Genomic DNA, 14,948 nt, shown 5'->3' on the forward strand with positions numbered 1-14,948 from the left:
AAGTAGTTTTTACACAAGACCAAATGGTATAAACTATGTATAAATTTAGGAGTTAGAATGGAAGCTCCTAATCATTAGGGTAGTTGGACTCTGCAGCAGCTTTGAAATATAAATAATGAATTTGAGAAATATATTAAAACGATCCTATGACACTTTGATATCAAGCATCTGGGTATCTGAAGCTCATCTTGCTATTTCCAAACAAAAACAATGGTTCACAGAAATGGAGTGGCTTTTAGAAGTGTAGCTATTTCTGTAGTTTATAGGAGACCAGTAAGACATGGTGGCACAGCAACATAACAGGACTGATTCATTGTCGGTTAAATCTAATTGTATCTGAAGAATGACATTGTTCATCCATATAGTATCACCCTTAAAATGAGGAAATACATGATTTCCTAGCTGCAGCTCTTTTAAAGAGCAGCTACTGGCATCGGGAAAAGCAGAACAGATAGTGTGGTAGCTTGAACTGAGTCTTTTTTTACAGGCTGTCAGGGCTCAGTAATCTAATCTGTTTTGTTGATGATAACTGATAGAGTTAAGCACCACAGAGCAGGGCCAGAAAGGAAATTATAAATAGAGGTCTTGCAGCACTGGGGAATTATATTGAAATCATCATTCTGAATGGTGTGCATCACAACTGCTGGAGTGACAGAAATGACTGGGAATGCTTCAGCTCTTTAAAGGTATGCTGCAAGAGTCTTAGCACAAAAAAAATAACAGAACTAGATGTGAAAAAGCAAGATATTAAACTAAGTTAAAAATGCCTTTTCTTACAGCTTTGGAGCACTCTTGCATCTGACAAAAGGCTTTCTGGGATTGACAAGTGTCTCCCTCTTGCCTGTGCCTGCCCTTTCTTGTGCGGACAATTCCACTTCTCCTCAGCTAGTATCCTGCATTTAACTATGAAGCTGAATGCACTGCTGTTCTCTTTCTCTTTATTTTTGACTGTGTCGTGCATTTGTCTTCCCTCCTCTTCTTTGTCCCTCTCCCTCCCTTCCTCCCCCTGCAGTTATTTTTTCGGAGTGGAACATCTAAGACTCATTTTTTAACCTTAAGTCACTGTTCTTCCACTTGAAGATTTGTCAGCTTTCTGAACTCTAGCTACATCTACAGCCATGGCAAAAGATAATTCCTGTGTAGCATGAGACTGCCAGTTGAATGCAATCCATAGAGGCAATTCATTAGTTTACTCCCTGGGCTTTCTTTCATTCTGATGGGTCACAAGTAAATTATTCCCTCTGCCTTTGCTATGTTCTTTCTCACATCTGGAGGCTGTACTTGCATGCCCTGAGGTTACTTTTTGGCAGCTCTTTCTTTCCCAGCAGGTCAGGCACTGTAGAACTGTGATTGTTCCTCCTGCCTTTTGCCAGATCCAGGATGGTGGGTCTGTCCCCTTCTCACCCAGTTCGGTGGGAGAAATGCTGTGTCCCAAGCACTGGCATGAACTCCCGCCTGGATGGAGCCTGCTTCTCAGACTCTCATTCCAACCTTTCCCCTCAGCTGCAAGACTTGGGGTCCCACTGTGAAGATCTAGGAGGTCTGTGCAACCTGTGGCTTAGACGTGTTGTTTGAGCTTTTCATCAAGGAGCCCAAAGCCTTGAACCAAGTTTCTCTATCACTGTTTGCCACCAAACCTGGTAAAACAAGTGAAGATTTTGATGGGCTTATTTTGTGCACTAGCAGTGACTGAAACCATTGAAAGCTTTCCTTATAGATTTTTCCTTCTTTTTAACGCTTTTTTTTAATACAATGGTGTTGAAGAAGCTGAGGTGTGCTCAGCTGCAGTGATGCAACTATTATGATTTGATGTGCTGCAAATTCAAGAACGGTATGTTGTTGATTTGTTAGCTTAAAGTTCCTATTCTCTAAAGTTTTAAAATGTCATTGATACAACAGTTTGCTGAGACATACTAGCAGTGCTTTACAGAGCTCTGATATTTTGCATATATAAAATAACTCTTCAAGCAAGGGGGTTATTTATTATCTTATCCCCCTAGGCTGATACCAAAACAGAGGGTGTCACTCAAAATACAGATTACAGTATGCAACAAAATTATTTGAATTGTTTCAGATGTATTTTAGCAAGAGATATAAAACATGCTAACATTCATTTGTGATCCTGAAATTAAAACCAGATTTGTTTTCAAATAAAATTGGTGCGTTATGGAGGATTCACATTTCAGAATATCTGATCATAGTAATAGGATACAATAATAGTTTCATTTTTTTTCATCTGAAAAGCAAATTAATATTTAGGCACATGAGTAAAAGTGATCTTGATCTCTTTCTTGATGATATTATTATTATTACTATTATTGTTATTATTATTACTGTCCTAGAAGCACTCAGTCTACAGAAGTTTTCTGTAGTCTGTTTATTTTTTTGTGTGCAGCTTGACACAGTGTAATTTTAACACTGAAATGTTAATAGCATTTTCAGGGGAATAATTCATAGAGTTCTATTGCTTTGTGTCACTGTCAAAAAGGATAGAAATTTGCCAGACCTGTGTAGTTGTCAAAAGGCAGTGTAAGCTTGAACAACTTTGTGAAGGGCACACACGTTCTTCATGGCGCAGCACCCTGCCTGGCGGATAAGAATTGAGGACATTCCTTAGGTTTCAGTTTCTGCCTTTCTTTTAGTTTGTGGCAACAGATAATACTGCTGAAAATGCTCACAGTGCTTTCTGCAAAATAATTTTTCCATGTTTGGTCTGTTTAGGAGCATACCTGAGCCATGAGTGGGTTGACAGACCTCTCTGACCCTATTAATGTGCGGTAGAACAACTTATCTGCTAGAATAGATTTACACGATCCAATGAAATGATTGTGTTAGTTTTAAATTGTGCTTTGCTCTTGTTTTTAATATAGCTTCATGTTTTCGGAAATAATCTGGCTTTTCCCATACTGTGACTTTCTCTCTGAATTTCAGGAGAACCACTCGTGTTCAAAATAAAACATACCTAAGTGCTCTGGTGGCTGGGGGCCAGAGCACTTGACATGTTCTAGAGCTAAGCCCTAAGTATGTGCTGCTTTAATGTATAGTCTTCTCTAGCCCAGGATAAATCACAATTAACTCTATAGGAACTGTCACGTCCTGTGAGGATTTGGAAGATACCTCACTGTGTGTATTGTAGCTTGGGCTCCTAGCAAATGCAACTGCAAAAGAAGCAATGCCTGTGGCAGAATGTTTTTTTTTAAGTTGTTGTGAAATGAGGTGCTTTCTGTGACTAATAAATTGTTCAGTTAATTTTTTCATCACCAAGTTCGAACGTGTTCCTGCTGTTGAACACTACTCTTGTTTTTTTTCAGACGTTGTTGAAGATGGCATTTTACTTAACCTTCTTTACCATTATAAAGGCTTTAAGTGCTTTTACGCTAATATTGAATAAATGGAATTTGTGGTTTAATCTGCACGTAGAATACATTACTGCTGCTGAGGAGGCAGAGGGAGGCAGGTAGGAGATTTCCATTTTCTGTCTTTTGTCCCTGTTAGGCATTCCAGGGTCCTTATCAGCCAAGCAATTTATGTAGGTTTTTTTCCATAGTAGTAGTGATATAAAATGTGATATAGTTCAGACATGTATTTTGGCAAGTATTATTTGATAAGTAAGTCTTCAACATGTAATTTTATGCATATTCTATTTTTCAATTTCTGCAAGGGAACTTCTTCTGTTTGGGAAATATTTTTTTTAATTTATTAATTACTTTCATTTGAATAAAAATCTGGGTTATTTTGTTTTGGATAAGATACATAGAGACAGAAAGTAAGAAATTTCTCCCGCTTCTTCAAGTCCAGTTCAGTCCTCAAGTGAACTTCCATATGGTCAAACATTTTGGTTACCTAAACTTGTCTTTACTACTGTAGCTGATAGATTATCCTGCTGGGCAGTACTGCTGCCTGCGAGTTAGCGTGAAGTGGCTCAGCTCTGTTTATTCCTCTACCTTCTGCGGCTGTTCTGTTCCAAGCAAGTTTAATTGTGTGTTTCTAGTCAAAACATATGCTGGCATTTGCTAAGTGCAGAGTGCTTATGGTAATGAAAATAAACAGAGCATACAATTTGCCTCTTTTCTTCAGAAACTGTGGGCAGTGAAATAACAACTGTTGAGCCAAGTTTTATGCTTTTTTGTATCCTCTGCAACATTTTGTACTTGCCGGTCAAAACTATTTCTCCACAGTAATTCTGAAGCTCGCTCTTTGAGATCAAATCCCTTCTCTCTACATTGTTTTTTAAATTTTCACTGAATTCATGGAAAGTATCATGTAAAGGAACTCCAGTGATCTTGTGAGAAAACTTTTTTTGTAGAGTGCCAATAAAAATAGAAGATGGAGAAAAATGGTCCTAGATCTTAAATAGACAAAAGGTCCCAAAAGGTATTTCTTCCACTTTTGGTAGTAAGTGCTGTTACTTTGACTAAAATCTGGAAGAAGTACACTGCTACTTTGCTAGAAAGCAATGCTCACAGTTTTTTTCAAAGGGGAAACAAAGTTTCATGATCTTTAATTATGGTGGAGACAAATCAGCAAAATCTTTGCGTAATACCATAAATTGTGCTAAGTGATGTCTTTTAAGATTGTAATATGACTGTGTAGAGCATAGCTCTATCTTCACTAGCAGTAGGTCTTTGCTGAGCGGGTTATCACTGCTAGTAGTTCAAAATTGCTCTGTGTTGCAAGCTGTTGTAACTCACTGTAGTGCTATGCTACTGAAATATATTTAATTCTTACTGAACTATCCTCAGACACCCTACAAGATATTTTAGGATACATGGTACTGCAGTAGTGGATTTACATAATATAATGAAATAATACTTTTCATGTTATATTGATGTTTATGATTTGAAAAATCAATTATTATTACTATTAAAGGATATATTGTTGTGAAAGAGTAAGCTGATGTTTGTGGATAAAAGTAATCCTACAAAAGACTGATTAGTAGGGTTGCCAATTTCCTTCTTTTTATGGAGCATAATGACAGGCTTCAGATGTGTTTTCCCCTGCGATCCCTCTGAAGGAGCTCAGCAACCACAGAATAATGATGTCAGAAAGCAGTTTGTGTTTCTGCTTGATTAGGTAATGACACTTTTGTCTCTTTTCTGAATTTGCTTTAAAATCCTGCTAAATCCTTTCATTGCTCTCTATATGCCTCAGCCCACTCTGTCAAATAGCAGGGAATGATGGTTATGAAATCATCTTGCTGGATCACCTGGAGCATCTCTGGCGTTTCTGGCAGCACACTAAGCCTGGGGAGGATGAGGTTGACATCAGGGAAGGGCTCGTCTGTGTGATCACCTAAATGCATGGTCATACCTAGGGTCCCCTTTTGCTTGTCATGGAAAGATAGTTCAGAGGCTGCTCACGACTCTGTGTTTTGGGAAAGATATTTATTTCACTCTTCCTAGCAAATAGCATAATAAACTGTCTACTGCACTCAGAACAATTTAGATGCCTGTTCTGAAGTGCAATAAGCAAGTTCCTTTGATAGCCACCCATCCAGAATCATTAGCAGAAACCAGTTGGAGTAAAAAACATTGTAAAAAAAGTTACAGAAATTTGTGAGGGGGCTTATTGTTATTGCTCTGCATCAGAGCACTTTAGCAGGTTACAGTCCTTGTATGTCCAGTGGTGGCTTTAAGCCTGCTGTTTTTCCCTTATGGTGATTCTGGGTGATCTGCTCACTTCCAGGTGGAGAAGTAGTATGAGTATGTGACTGAAAAGAGAAAAATCTTATTTAAGATTTAGAGTGGTACTAAAGATGCATTCATGAGGAAATATATCAATGCAGTTTGAGAATCTGACTAAATGCAAACCTTTGATGAAGTGACTGTATTTGGTCAAGTCCTTGTGCTGCGGTTGCTTTAGAGAACTTTTTTTCCTTTTGTTCAATAAAATAGCACTAAAATCTAAACCAAAAGTAGATGCAAAAACAAACAACTATCCTCTAGAACTTTGTTCCAAGCAGCACAATGAGGACAGATAACATTAAATAGTGGCGTTCAAAATTTCCTTTGTTTTCCCCAGGCTTCTTTTTATATCTTTTATTGCTATTTCTCTGTGAGAATAACAGGCAGGAACATTTTCTAACAATGCATAAGCAGCTTGTTCTAATTTCTGTATACTATGGATGTGTCCTCCACCAGATGTATGGGGGGAGTCAAAGAAGTAGTTTTGATAATCTATGTTAGATTTCTCATAATATATCACTTCTAAAAGGGGCAGAATCTGTTAATGCAGAGAGATATCTCTGATACTAGTCAGGCTAACATCTAGAATTAAACTGTTTTATCCTTAGATAAGTTACCTGTAATTGTTCTCAAAGTGCTGTATCCTAGTTTGTAATTTTCTGCTGCAAAACAGTGAAGTATCGATGAAGTGGTAAAAGCTTATAAAACCTTTTCGTGGCATGTTATCTTTAATGAGAATCTTGCAGTCTGCAGCTGGGATTTGGATAATATATTGCTTGTGACTAAGCATTATGGAAACTTTCAGACTTGCTTAAGATCAAAGAGCACAAAGCTTTTAGCTCTGCGCACGATTGATACCTTACTGATTATACACATGTACACATTCATGTTACATAGAGCTGAGTTCGTACATTGTACTTAAATGAGGTACTGAGCAGGAGCTTGAGCGTGCAAGACAGAAATTTTCTAATTCCTTGATGAAGGATAGCTCAGAAATGGAAAGCTGGCACAGCTGCTGTCTGGAAGGAGACATGACAGGACCCCAGCCTCCTGCCTGAACTTTCCATTCGTTTCGAGGAATGCAGAAAATGGCTCACGTCTCTTACAACTCAGAGCATTACAGCAGAGAGGCTGCATAGAAAACACTTGAGACCTGGGAACTAGTTACAGGAGCACTTCTGCGGTTTGTTCTGGAAAAATGTGGAGCAAAATAAGTGCCCATATGCATAGGTGCAAGTGAAAAGAAATGAGGAAGAAGGAATATTCAGCTCAGTGAAACTCCTACAGATGACAAGTCCCTGTCTTCACATACTGATTTGCCTATTTAACTACACTCAAGAATAATTCTCAAAAGAGAATTTGGACAGGTTTAATAGACCATTTCTACTAAAGAGCAAGGGAAACTTGCAAGATCAGTGTCCCGTAACAAAAAAAGAATTCTAGTTACAAACTTTGGCTTAAAATCCAAGGTGCGTGGGTCCTGCCACAGTTTGCAGTGCAGTGATGAGCACTTTGCCTCCTGAGGCTCTGCAGCCACCTGCTGGGCAGTTGTGTGCTGCCCTGGAAATGCCCACTGCCTTTCCCCTTCAAAGCCCCCACAGATGCACTTAAGCTTAAGAGCAGCTGCTTGGTGTAGTACGCTGAAGGTATCCAGGAGAGGGCAAGGGATCTACAACAAATAAAAGCAGGCCCAGAGGGAAGCCTGGAGTCTGCTCTTCACATTCTCGAAGCAGAAAACAGTAGCTTCTTGGCCCTCCTACCTCTGAACAGTTGGGCTGACGGGTACAAATGATATTGGCTCCCATCCTTATCTGATCACTCACTTCTGCTGGAGTCCTTTTGATCAGTCAAAGATAAACTTGCAACCACACACTTACAAAACAAAAAGGCAAATTTTTCTTTTAACTTCTGTTCAGCCTCCCTGTTCTAGCTTTTTTACATATTAGAAAGCAAATAGTCTCATGCCAGTTTTCCCTTTCCTTTTTGTGTTTATTTGTCTGTGTGTGTGTAACTTGCTTCCAAGCCTAGCTCTGATCTTCAGCAGGCTCTCTCTGGAATCCCAGAGATGAAAAGCGTATGCCAGGCAGCCAAGTACCATCTCTGTCTTTCAGAAACAACTATTTTTGAAATGGAGCAGTGCTTTTTCTCCTCTAGACCATGTATGAACTCCAACAACCCTTACTCCTTGAGGCTTTTGCCTTTCCTGTCATTGAGGCCATTAATTGATTTCTGGTGTCTGTTCTTTAATCCAGGCACCTTGTTAGTGTTCCAGTGACACTTAGGCACTTCACTACAGTCTGTGGCGTACAAACTGACTTTCAGCTGAATGCCATCTCTGACTTTCATTTTCCTCTCCAGATACTTGTGGAGCTGTGCCAGATATCTTTCTTGTGAGTATAGATGAGAGTATTCTGATATATCTATATAGCTATATCTAGAACATTTGTGCCAATTTATTCAGACATCCAGACACGTTGGTCCTAGATATTTCGTGAAATAATTTTTTGAGTCTTTTTTTAAAATAGAAAATTATTTTGTTTTCCTTTTAAAGCATTGCCTATTGTATAGCTGCGGCTTTTATAAATCGCTTTCTAGGCAGATAAGCACTAGATTTTGAGATGACTTTATCTGACATCATATCAGCTTTTTACTGGGTTTTACTGGGTTCTTACTAATTACATATGCAATTTTGTTTGCTAGTGTAACAAGATTTGAAAATAGTAATCAGAATAAGTAAGATTTGCCCTTACAATTACTCATCTTCATAGTGTTTATAAATGTTGCGTAATACACTGTCTGCAGTAACACGGAACCCAGTCAGCAACTCAGGGGGTACTTTCTGATCCTACAAAGTTAATGACTGCAACTCAGTAATATTTGCTGTGTCACACTGACAGTATTCACCAAGATTCTTTGTAGGAGAAGTATTTTGACTTGTTGTTTGGCAAAGTTAAATCTCATAAGTACCTAAACCTACTCATCTTTTCTCTTTGAGATTGCTTCCCATACTCCAGGGTGTTATTGTCATGAGAAATAATTCATCAACATTCTCTCTTTAGGCAGTGGCAATGAATGACAGCACTGGACTGTTCAAAATATTACATCTCCAATCCTGATATGAGTGCACAGATGACTCAATAAAATGCTGGATCATATTAATAATTCATTATAGGGATAATTATACAGGAAATAAAAGGGACAGAGAAGGCCATTGTCTGCTTGCTTCATTTTTTTATACTGAGATATATTATATGCCTCATGGAGCTTCTTAATGCTGCTAAAGAAACATTGGCCTGTAACTATACAGAACACCTTAGGTAACTATTAACAGAGCCCCTAAAATACTGAGACTAGTTATTTATTAAAGGACTGAACATGAGAGAGAAATAGTGCAACTTTAAAAGTTTTTGTTGAGCTGAACAGTAAAGTTCTAATTAAAAAAAAAAAAAGTTAAATGTGTTTAGCACTCAGCCTTGTCAATATCTTGCATACTTTTTCACCAGTACATTTCTTAAGCCCAAATATGACTTTTGGTGGACCTGAATAACAGGCACAGAACAAGATCCCGCCTTCTAGAAAGGTGGGACACGCTTTCAGTTAGCTTCCACAGATTCAGATTTCATTCTGACTTCTTCCTGCAGACTGAAAAATAATGCAATAATCAATAAAAAAGCCCTGTTGTATGTATAAAATATCATTATTTGCCCTCCAAGTGAATGAGCTTCATTCATAGATTGAAGCCAGGAGAGATTGTTGAAGTCATACAAATTCTCAGGCTGTATTCATTATTCTTAGCTGATTTCACCCAAACCTGAGATACTTTTCCACCCCCAGTGAGAAACATTTTAGACTCCCTCCCCTTACTGTCCTAGTCAATTTTGATTTTTAGACTTGGTGGTGGTGAAGGTATGTGAATTTTAGTGAGGAATCATTTTGTCCAACTTGCGAAAAGACAGACCTCCTTATACATCATGTCCATGCTAAATGCTGTCACTGAGACAAGAGGACTGAACTTTTTATTGTAAGAAGAAGCCTTACAAAACCAATCACTTTGACCCTTAATCTTACTTTTCATTGAATTTACAAGGTTGGGCTGACCGAGAATGATGTAGTTAATAGATAATCTTAGATGCTTGTTCTCTTTTGATTGCCTATATAGTGAGAATAATTTCTCTAGGGAAATTACCCACGGTACCAAAATTAAGCTTATGTGGCAAGTCCCAATCACAGATTCTGATCTATCATTTCAAACAAAAAAACCAGGTGGGCTAGAATGACTGATTTTTCATTCTCATTATAGCTCATGTTTCCCACTGCTCTGTGTCATGTTTTAAAGCTAGTCACAGAAAGCAATGTGTCCTCATTTCTTCAAGCCTTGCTGAAATCCTAAGGACAAACTTATGTTTTTTGTTGCATGGAACTGAGCTTGTTACAACAACAGGAGACACAACTCGGAACATCACACAATTAACTGTGCCAAGCTGTTCCTGAGTAAAGGCATCTCCAGGGGCTTTGAAGGAGAGAGGCAGTTTGTGGCTGCCTGAGGCGGGTGGCTGCAGAGCCTCAGGAGGTGAAGTGCTCCTTTCTGGGCTGTAAACTGTGGCAGGCCCCATGCTTCTCAGGAGTGGAGGATAACTTTTAAGCCAGACTTCTTAACCAGACTTTGTTCTGGGACAGTGATTTTGCATCTCCCTCATAGTTTCCCTTGCTCTATAATAGAAGCTCTCTATTAGGTTCCTTGGACTTTTCTTTCAAAAATTAATTCTTCTGGAGTGCTCTTAAGCATGCAAAGTAGTACAAGACAAAGTTTTCTGTTGCTTCCATTGCATGACATCACCAGCCTTTTAATAGGCAATTTAAACCATTCTTATTTGAGTTTTTTTGATTGGTTGGTTGGTTTTTTTGAGAAGAAAATTTATTCTATCTTCCTGAAGAAGTTAGGTTATTAGAGTTATCTAACTTTCATTGTAATCTTTGGATAGCGGGGAAAAAGCTTAATCCATTGTACAGATATTTTAATGCAGATAAACTATTGAAGCATAATAGCCATTCATAATGTTATTTTTTAAATTTTTTAATATTATAAAAAACAGCTCTGATCGAGCCATGGAAATATGTGTGAGGGGAGGAAATCTCTCTTGTTTTGTATAATGCCTATACTGAGCTATTTATGTGTATTTTAGAAGTAATTGAATTAGCCATTGTGGAGGATGTTCCTTTGGACATGTAATAAAGCATTCTCTTTGAAGAACGAGAATCAAAGCAGTTGGTTTGAAGAACTGTAGTCTCTGTGCTCAGGGACATAAATCCTGAGTTGCGCCTTGTTTAGATTAGGCTGCATGGCCTCCTTTTAGCCAGTCAGCATGGCAGGAGGGAGCGTGTATATTGTGGTATGGAAAAGACCGTTTTTATTTTAAAATTCCCCAGATCCAAACTTCTTTCTCAAATGGACATCTCCATACTGTCAGTACTCATGACTGAATGTTTTTGTTTGTATGGACGAGGTTCATTCCCATTCACTGCTCTGAAACATGACTGTCTTAACCCTTGAAACAAGTGACATTTTCAAAGAACTGCCCGCTGTTTGGGTGTATTTCCGAGGTTATTGCTTTGTGTTTGTGGGGAGAGCCAGCAGCATGCTCTCTCCTGGGTTCTGCTCTCTCCAGCTGCTCAGGCGGCTGCTCTGTGGGCTCCTGCAAGCCTCATTTTGAGCAAGGGGGTTTGGTCAGGGGTCAGGGGGATTGGTGTGAAGCAGAAACCCTGTGGCACCTGTATGTGCCCTGCTCGCAACACTGAATGCCTCACTGCATCTCACCAGCTGTTGTGTGCTGCACCACTTACTGATATCTGCGTAGCTTCTGATTGTCCTTTGGAGACAGATGCATGCAAATCCCAGGAGACAAAGAACATTTCTAAGGGTTTCTTTTTTTCCCTTCCTCTTTTTTTTTTTTTTTTTTTTTTTTAAATCATTCTCCCTGGAAGCTGACAAATAACTGTGAAGCACTTTCAATGAAATGCTGCTGGATGGAAAACCAAACATATCATACTGGGACAAGCTTTTGAAGAGACGAGAGCTTTCCTAATGTGTTTAGTAGTCTGGGTTAGTTTGAGGGAGTGACAGCTCCCTTTGATGTCCTGGGCTCCAAATATTTAAGGAGAGTGTCACAGGAAAGGAATAGAAGGCCGGTAACATGGTGCTTTGTTCTGAAATCATGAGCTGTGCAAAGAAAACCTTGAAACTGTAAGATTTAAGAAAACGATATGTTCGTGCCTCAGGAGAGAGACTGAGCGCTAAGAAGCTGAAATTCAGGTAATTCTGTGGTTTCATGTTTTGATTTGCATATCATTTTATCTTTTGTGCTAATTCACTCAAGCTCATGTGGGCTTTATTTTACTGGGAAGGTTTTAATGCGAAACAAAGATTAACAGAAGTTGGAAATATTTGAAAACTGTTTTTGCAGTGATTTCTAAAGAAGGCAAGATGTTTAATGTTAGGATCCCTTTCCAGCTTCCCTTTGCTTTACGGCTTGTGTGAGGCTGAAAAGTTGGTGGCTGATAGATAGTAGTTCAAATGTAGTTGTGTGTACTTCATCACAACATGTGGCAATCCTTACAAATTATCTTAGTAGATAATTTCATACTGGGTTATTTAGCATGGCCTGTGTTGAACATAGGTGATAATCTCATCTCAGGTCTGCCTTTTCCAGGCTTTGTTGCTGGGAAAGGAAGGAATCCCGGCTTGATGCTAAAACTGTAGCTGGTTTCAAATTATCCATTTCTGTAATGGTATCATAGTTCAATTCTATCACTTTAGCTGATCAGAGGAAGTATTCTAATTAAAAAATTGCATGATCTTTGAAGCAATTGATATTTTATTTGTTTCTTTTCTTTAAGAAGCCCTGATTTTGTACATATTATGACCATTAATACTTTTTTGCTTCAGGGTAAGGGATCTCCTAATTTTTTTCCTCCTCTTTAGAAATGGTGATGAAGTTTCTTAAAATATTTAATCAGAAACAGCAGATTTTCCAAATTTCTCAGTCTAGCAGTACAGACAATATATGTGTTCCCTGTGGAATGCTCTTTTGAACAGTGATGGCGTAAGGTGGGCAAGCCACTGAAGTCCTACTAGTACTCTGGTAGTGTTTGTGTTGCTTTGATGGGAAAAAAGGAATTTTTGTGTTAGATCACCAATCAGTAGTTCCATAAAAGAAATATAGGGTTACAAGGCTAGCTGAGTGTTTAGATAACAATCTACTCTGTTTAACAGTCTTATTTCAGTAGAGTCACACCTGTGTTATTTTGGATAAGTGAACTGGAGAATCTGTCCCCAAGCACATTTGGTTGTTCTCAGCATACAAGCAGTTCTCTGCATTCTGTTTTATTACAGGAAAATGTACTGCAACATCTGCTTGGTGATGATGCTAATCAGAGAGTGTATTCGCTCCCATCAGGGTCTCTGTCTAGCATGCTGAATTCATAGTTATCGTTTGAAAGGACAAATATTTCTAAGTGCAGGCAATGTATCGATGTACATAGGATTTCCTCGCAGCTTGCTCCAGCACTTCCCACATTCTGTGGAATCACAGAGTAGTGTGGAATCACAGAGTAGTTTGGGTTGGAAGGGAAGCTCCCTACCTTGAGCAGGGACATCTTTCACTAAATCAGGTTGCTCAAAGCTCCATACAACATGACCCTGAACACTTCCAATGATGTCCTGTTCAAGAGGCTCTCAGGACAGCAGGAAGTGGAAGGACCCACTCCGTGCTAGGATGGCGCAGAAAAGAAGGTAAATGTGAAAGGATGTAGTCAATTCAAAACACCTCAGTGTAGTATCAGCGTTAGTCATATCATCACGCTATGGGCTATTCTGAGGTGCCTCCTTATTGTTTTGACTTATAATTTGATTTGTAAGAGTGTCTGAGTAAGAACTCTGTACTGATCCAGCAGTCGTCTTCATTGATCATAATAGCACCCAGGAGATGTAGCTGAGTCACCACGCTGGGCTATTTTTCTAACATGCATCTGTGTTTTATTTAATTATAAAGTCCAGATCTCCCTGTTTTCTGTTATAAGCTTTTTATCTTATTCTGGCCGTGTCAAAATCAATTTGTAATTCTGTGGTGTACACGTGAAATTAGTTTTAATTTACTATGTGTTTCCAAGGGTGACTGATATTTAATATTTTGTTCTGAGGGTCTCATTAGTAATGTGTACCCATAATCTGTTCTATAGGTATAATGACAGAGGGTAAGTGAGCTACTGAACAGCATCCATCTGTTTACTTCGTGAATGGCCAGAGGGGAATAGGGGGGGAAAAAAAAAGATAAATAATTGTCAGCATTTCTGCACTTGTAGTTTAGAAAAGTCAAATACAATACTGTGGGTTGGCTGTGATCTTCGAGGATTTTGATCCTCCATGACCCAGAAGACACTTCTTAGTAGTAATTCATACACACAAAGTGATAGGAAAATCTTGGCAAAACTGTCAAGGCCGAACTGATATTCAAGCATGAGAACAATTGCTACACCGTGAATATAGTAGTTCCTTTTTTGTCCTTGTCTTCAATACTGAGAGGTAATTTACTTTAATCTAGTAACTGCAAGCCCATCCCTTATCTGTGCTGTGGTCAATACGTAGGTGGGGGGTGTGTGGCAATCAACTGGTTTTGTTTTGCTTGCCTGTGAGTGACTTGTTTCAGAGGTTTTGTTGTCCTGTATGGTTCCATGTCAACTGAAGTTATAGAATAAAGATTATTTTTATTTCTTTTTTTTTTTTTTTCTTTTTTTGGGCGCCCACTGAAGTAACCGTCTACTTCATCTCTAGCTTGGAGGAAGTCCTTACCGTTTTTAACAACAAATATTGTTGCATAGAGAAATGTTTCACTTTAAACTTCTTTCTTAAATGTCAAAAAGAAAGTCATTTTTTTTATATATATATATATATATATATATATATAATATACAGGTAAGATGTTTGGAGAACTTTGTGTTTCCAGAAACAAACCTTACAGTTTTGGGGCATTAGCAAGGTTATTTAACCTATAATTCAAGTAAGCAAACTCAGGAGCAATCAGTACAATCAGAATAAATACCATAGGAAAAGAAGCAAAAAAGAAAAATGCAATCATTTTTATTTTCTTTGTTTCTTCAGGAAATAAAACCCCAACAACTTGCAAGTTGCATTTTTTTTATCTCTGACCTTTCATTAGGATTCCTTTTTAAAATCTATTTTCTTCTTTATGTTGTTTTCTACCTCTGACT

The 14,948-nt window shown here is 38.4% G+C and overlaps 1 protein-coding gene across 9 annotated transcripts in view; it reads left to right on the forward strand.

Moving 5' to 3' along the window:
* Positions 1-14,948, forward strand: part of CHRM3 (cholinergic receptor muscarinic 3) — a 272,134-nt gene that overhangs the window by 95,995 nt on the left and 161,191 nt on the right. For 2 of the 9 annotated variants that reach the window (XM_054063904.1, XM_054063914.1), the window contains exon 1: positions 627-686. The exons of the other annotated variants lie outside the window; for them this stretch is intronic. In XM_054063904.1, the coding sequence (XP_053919879.1) occupies positions 668-686 (19 nt within the window). In that variant the 5' untranslated portion in view covers positions 627-667. Of the gene's footprint in view, positions 1-626; positions 687-14,948 lie in introns of those variants that run through there. 9 annotated transcript variants of the gene reach the window in all.

Source organism: Cuculus canorus, chromosome 3 (assembly GCF_017976375.1).
Source record: "Cuculus canorus isolate bCucCan1 chromosome 3, bCucCan1.pri, whole genome shotgun sequence".
NCBI lineage: Eukaryota > Metazoa > Chordata > Aves > Cuculiformes > Cuculidae > Cuculus > Cuculus canorus.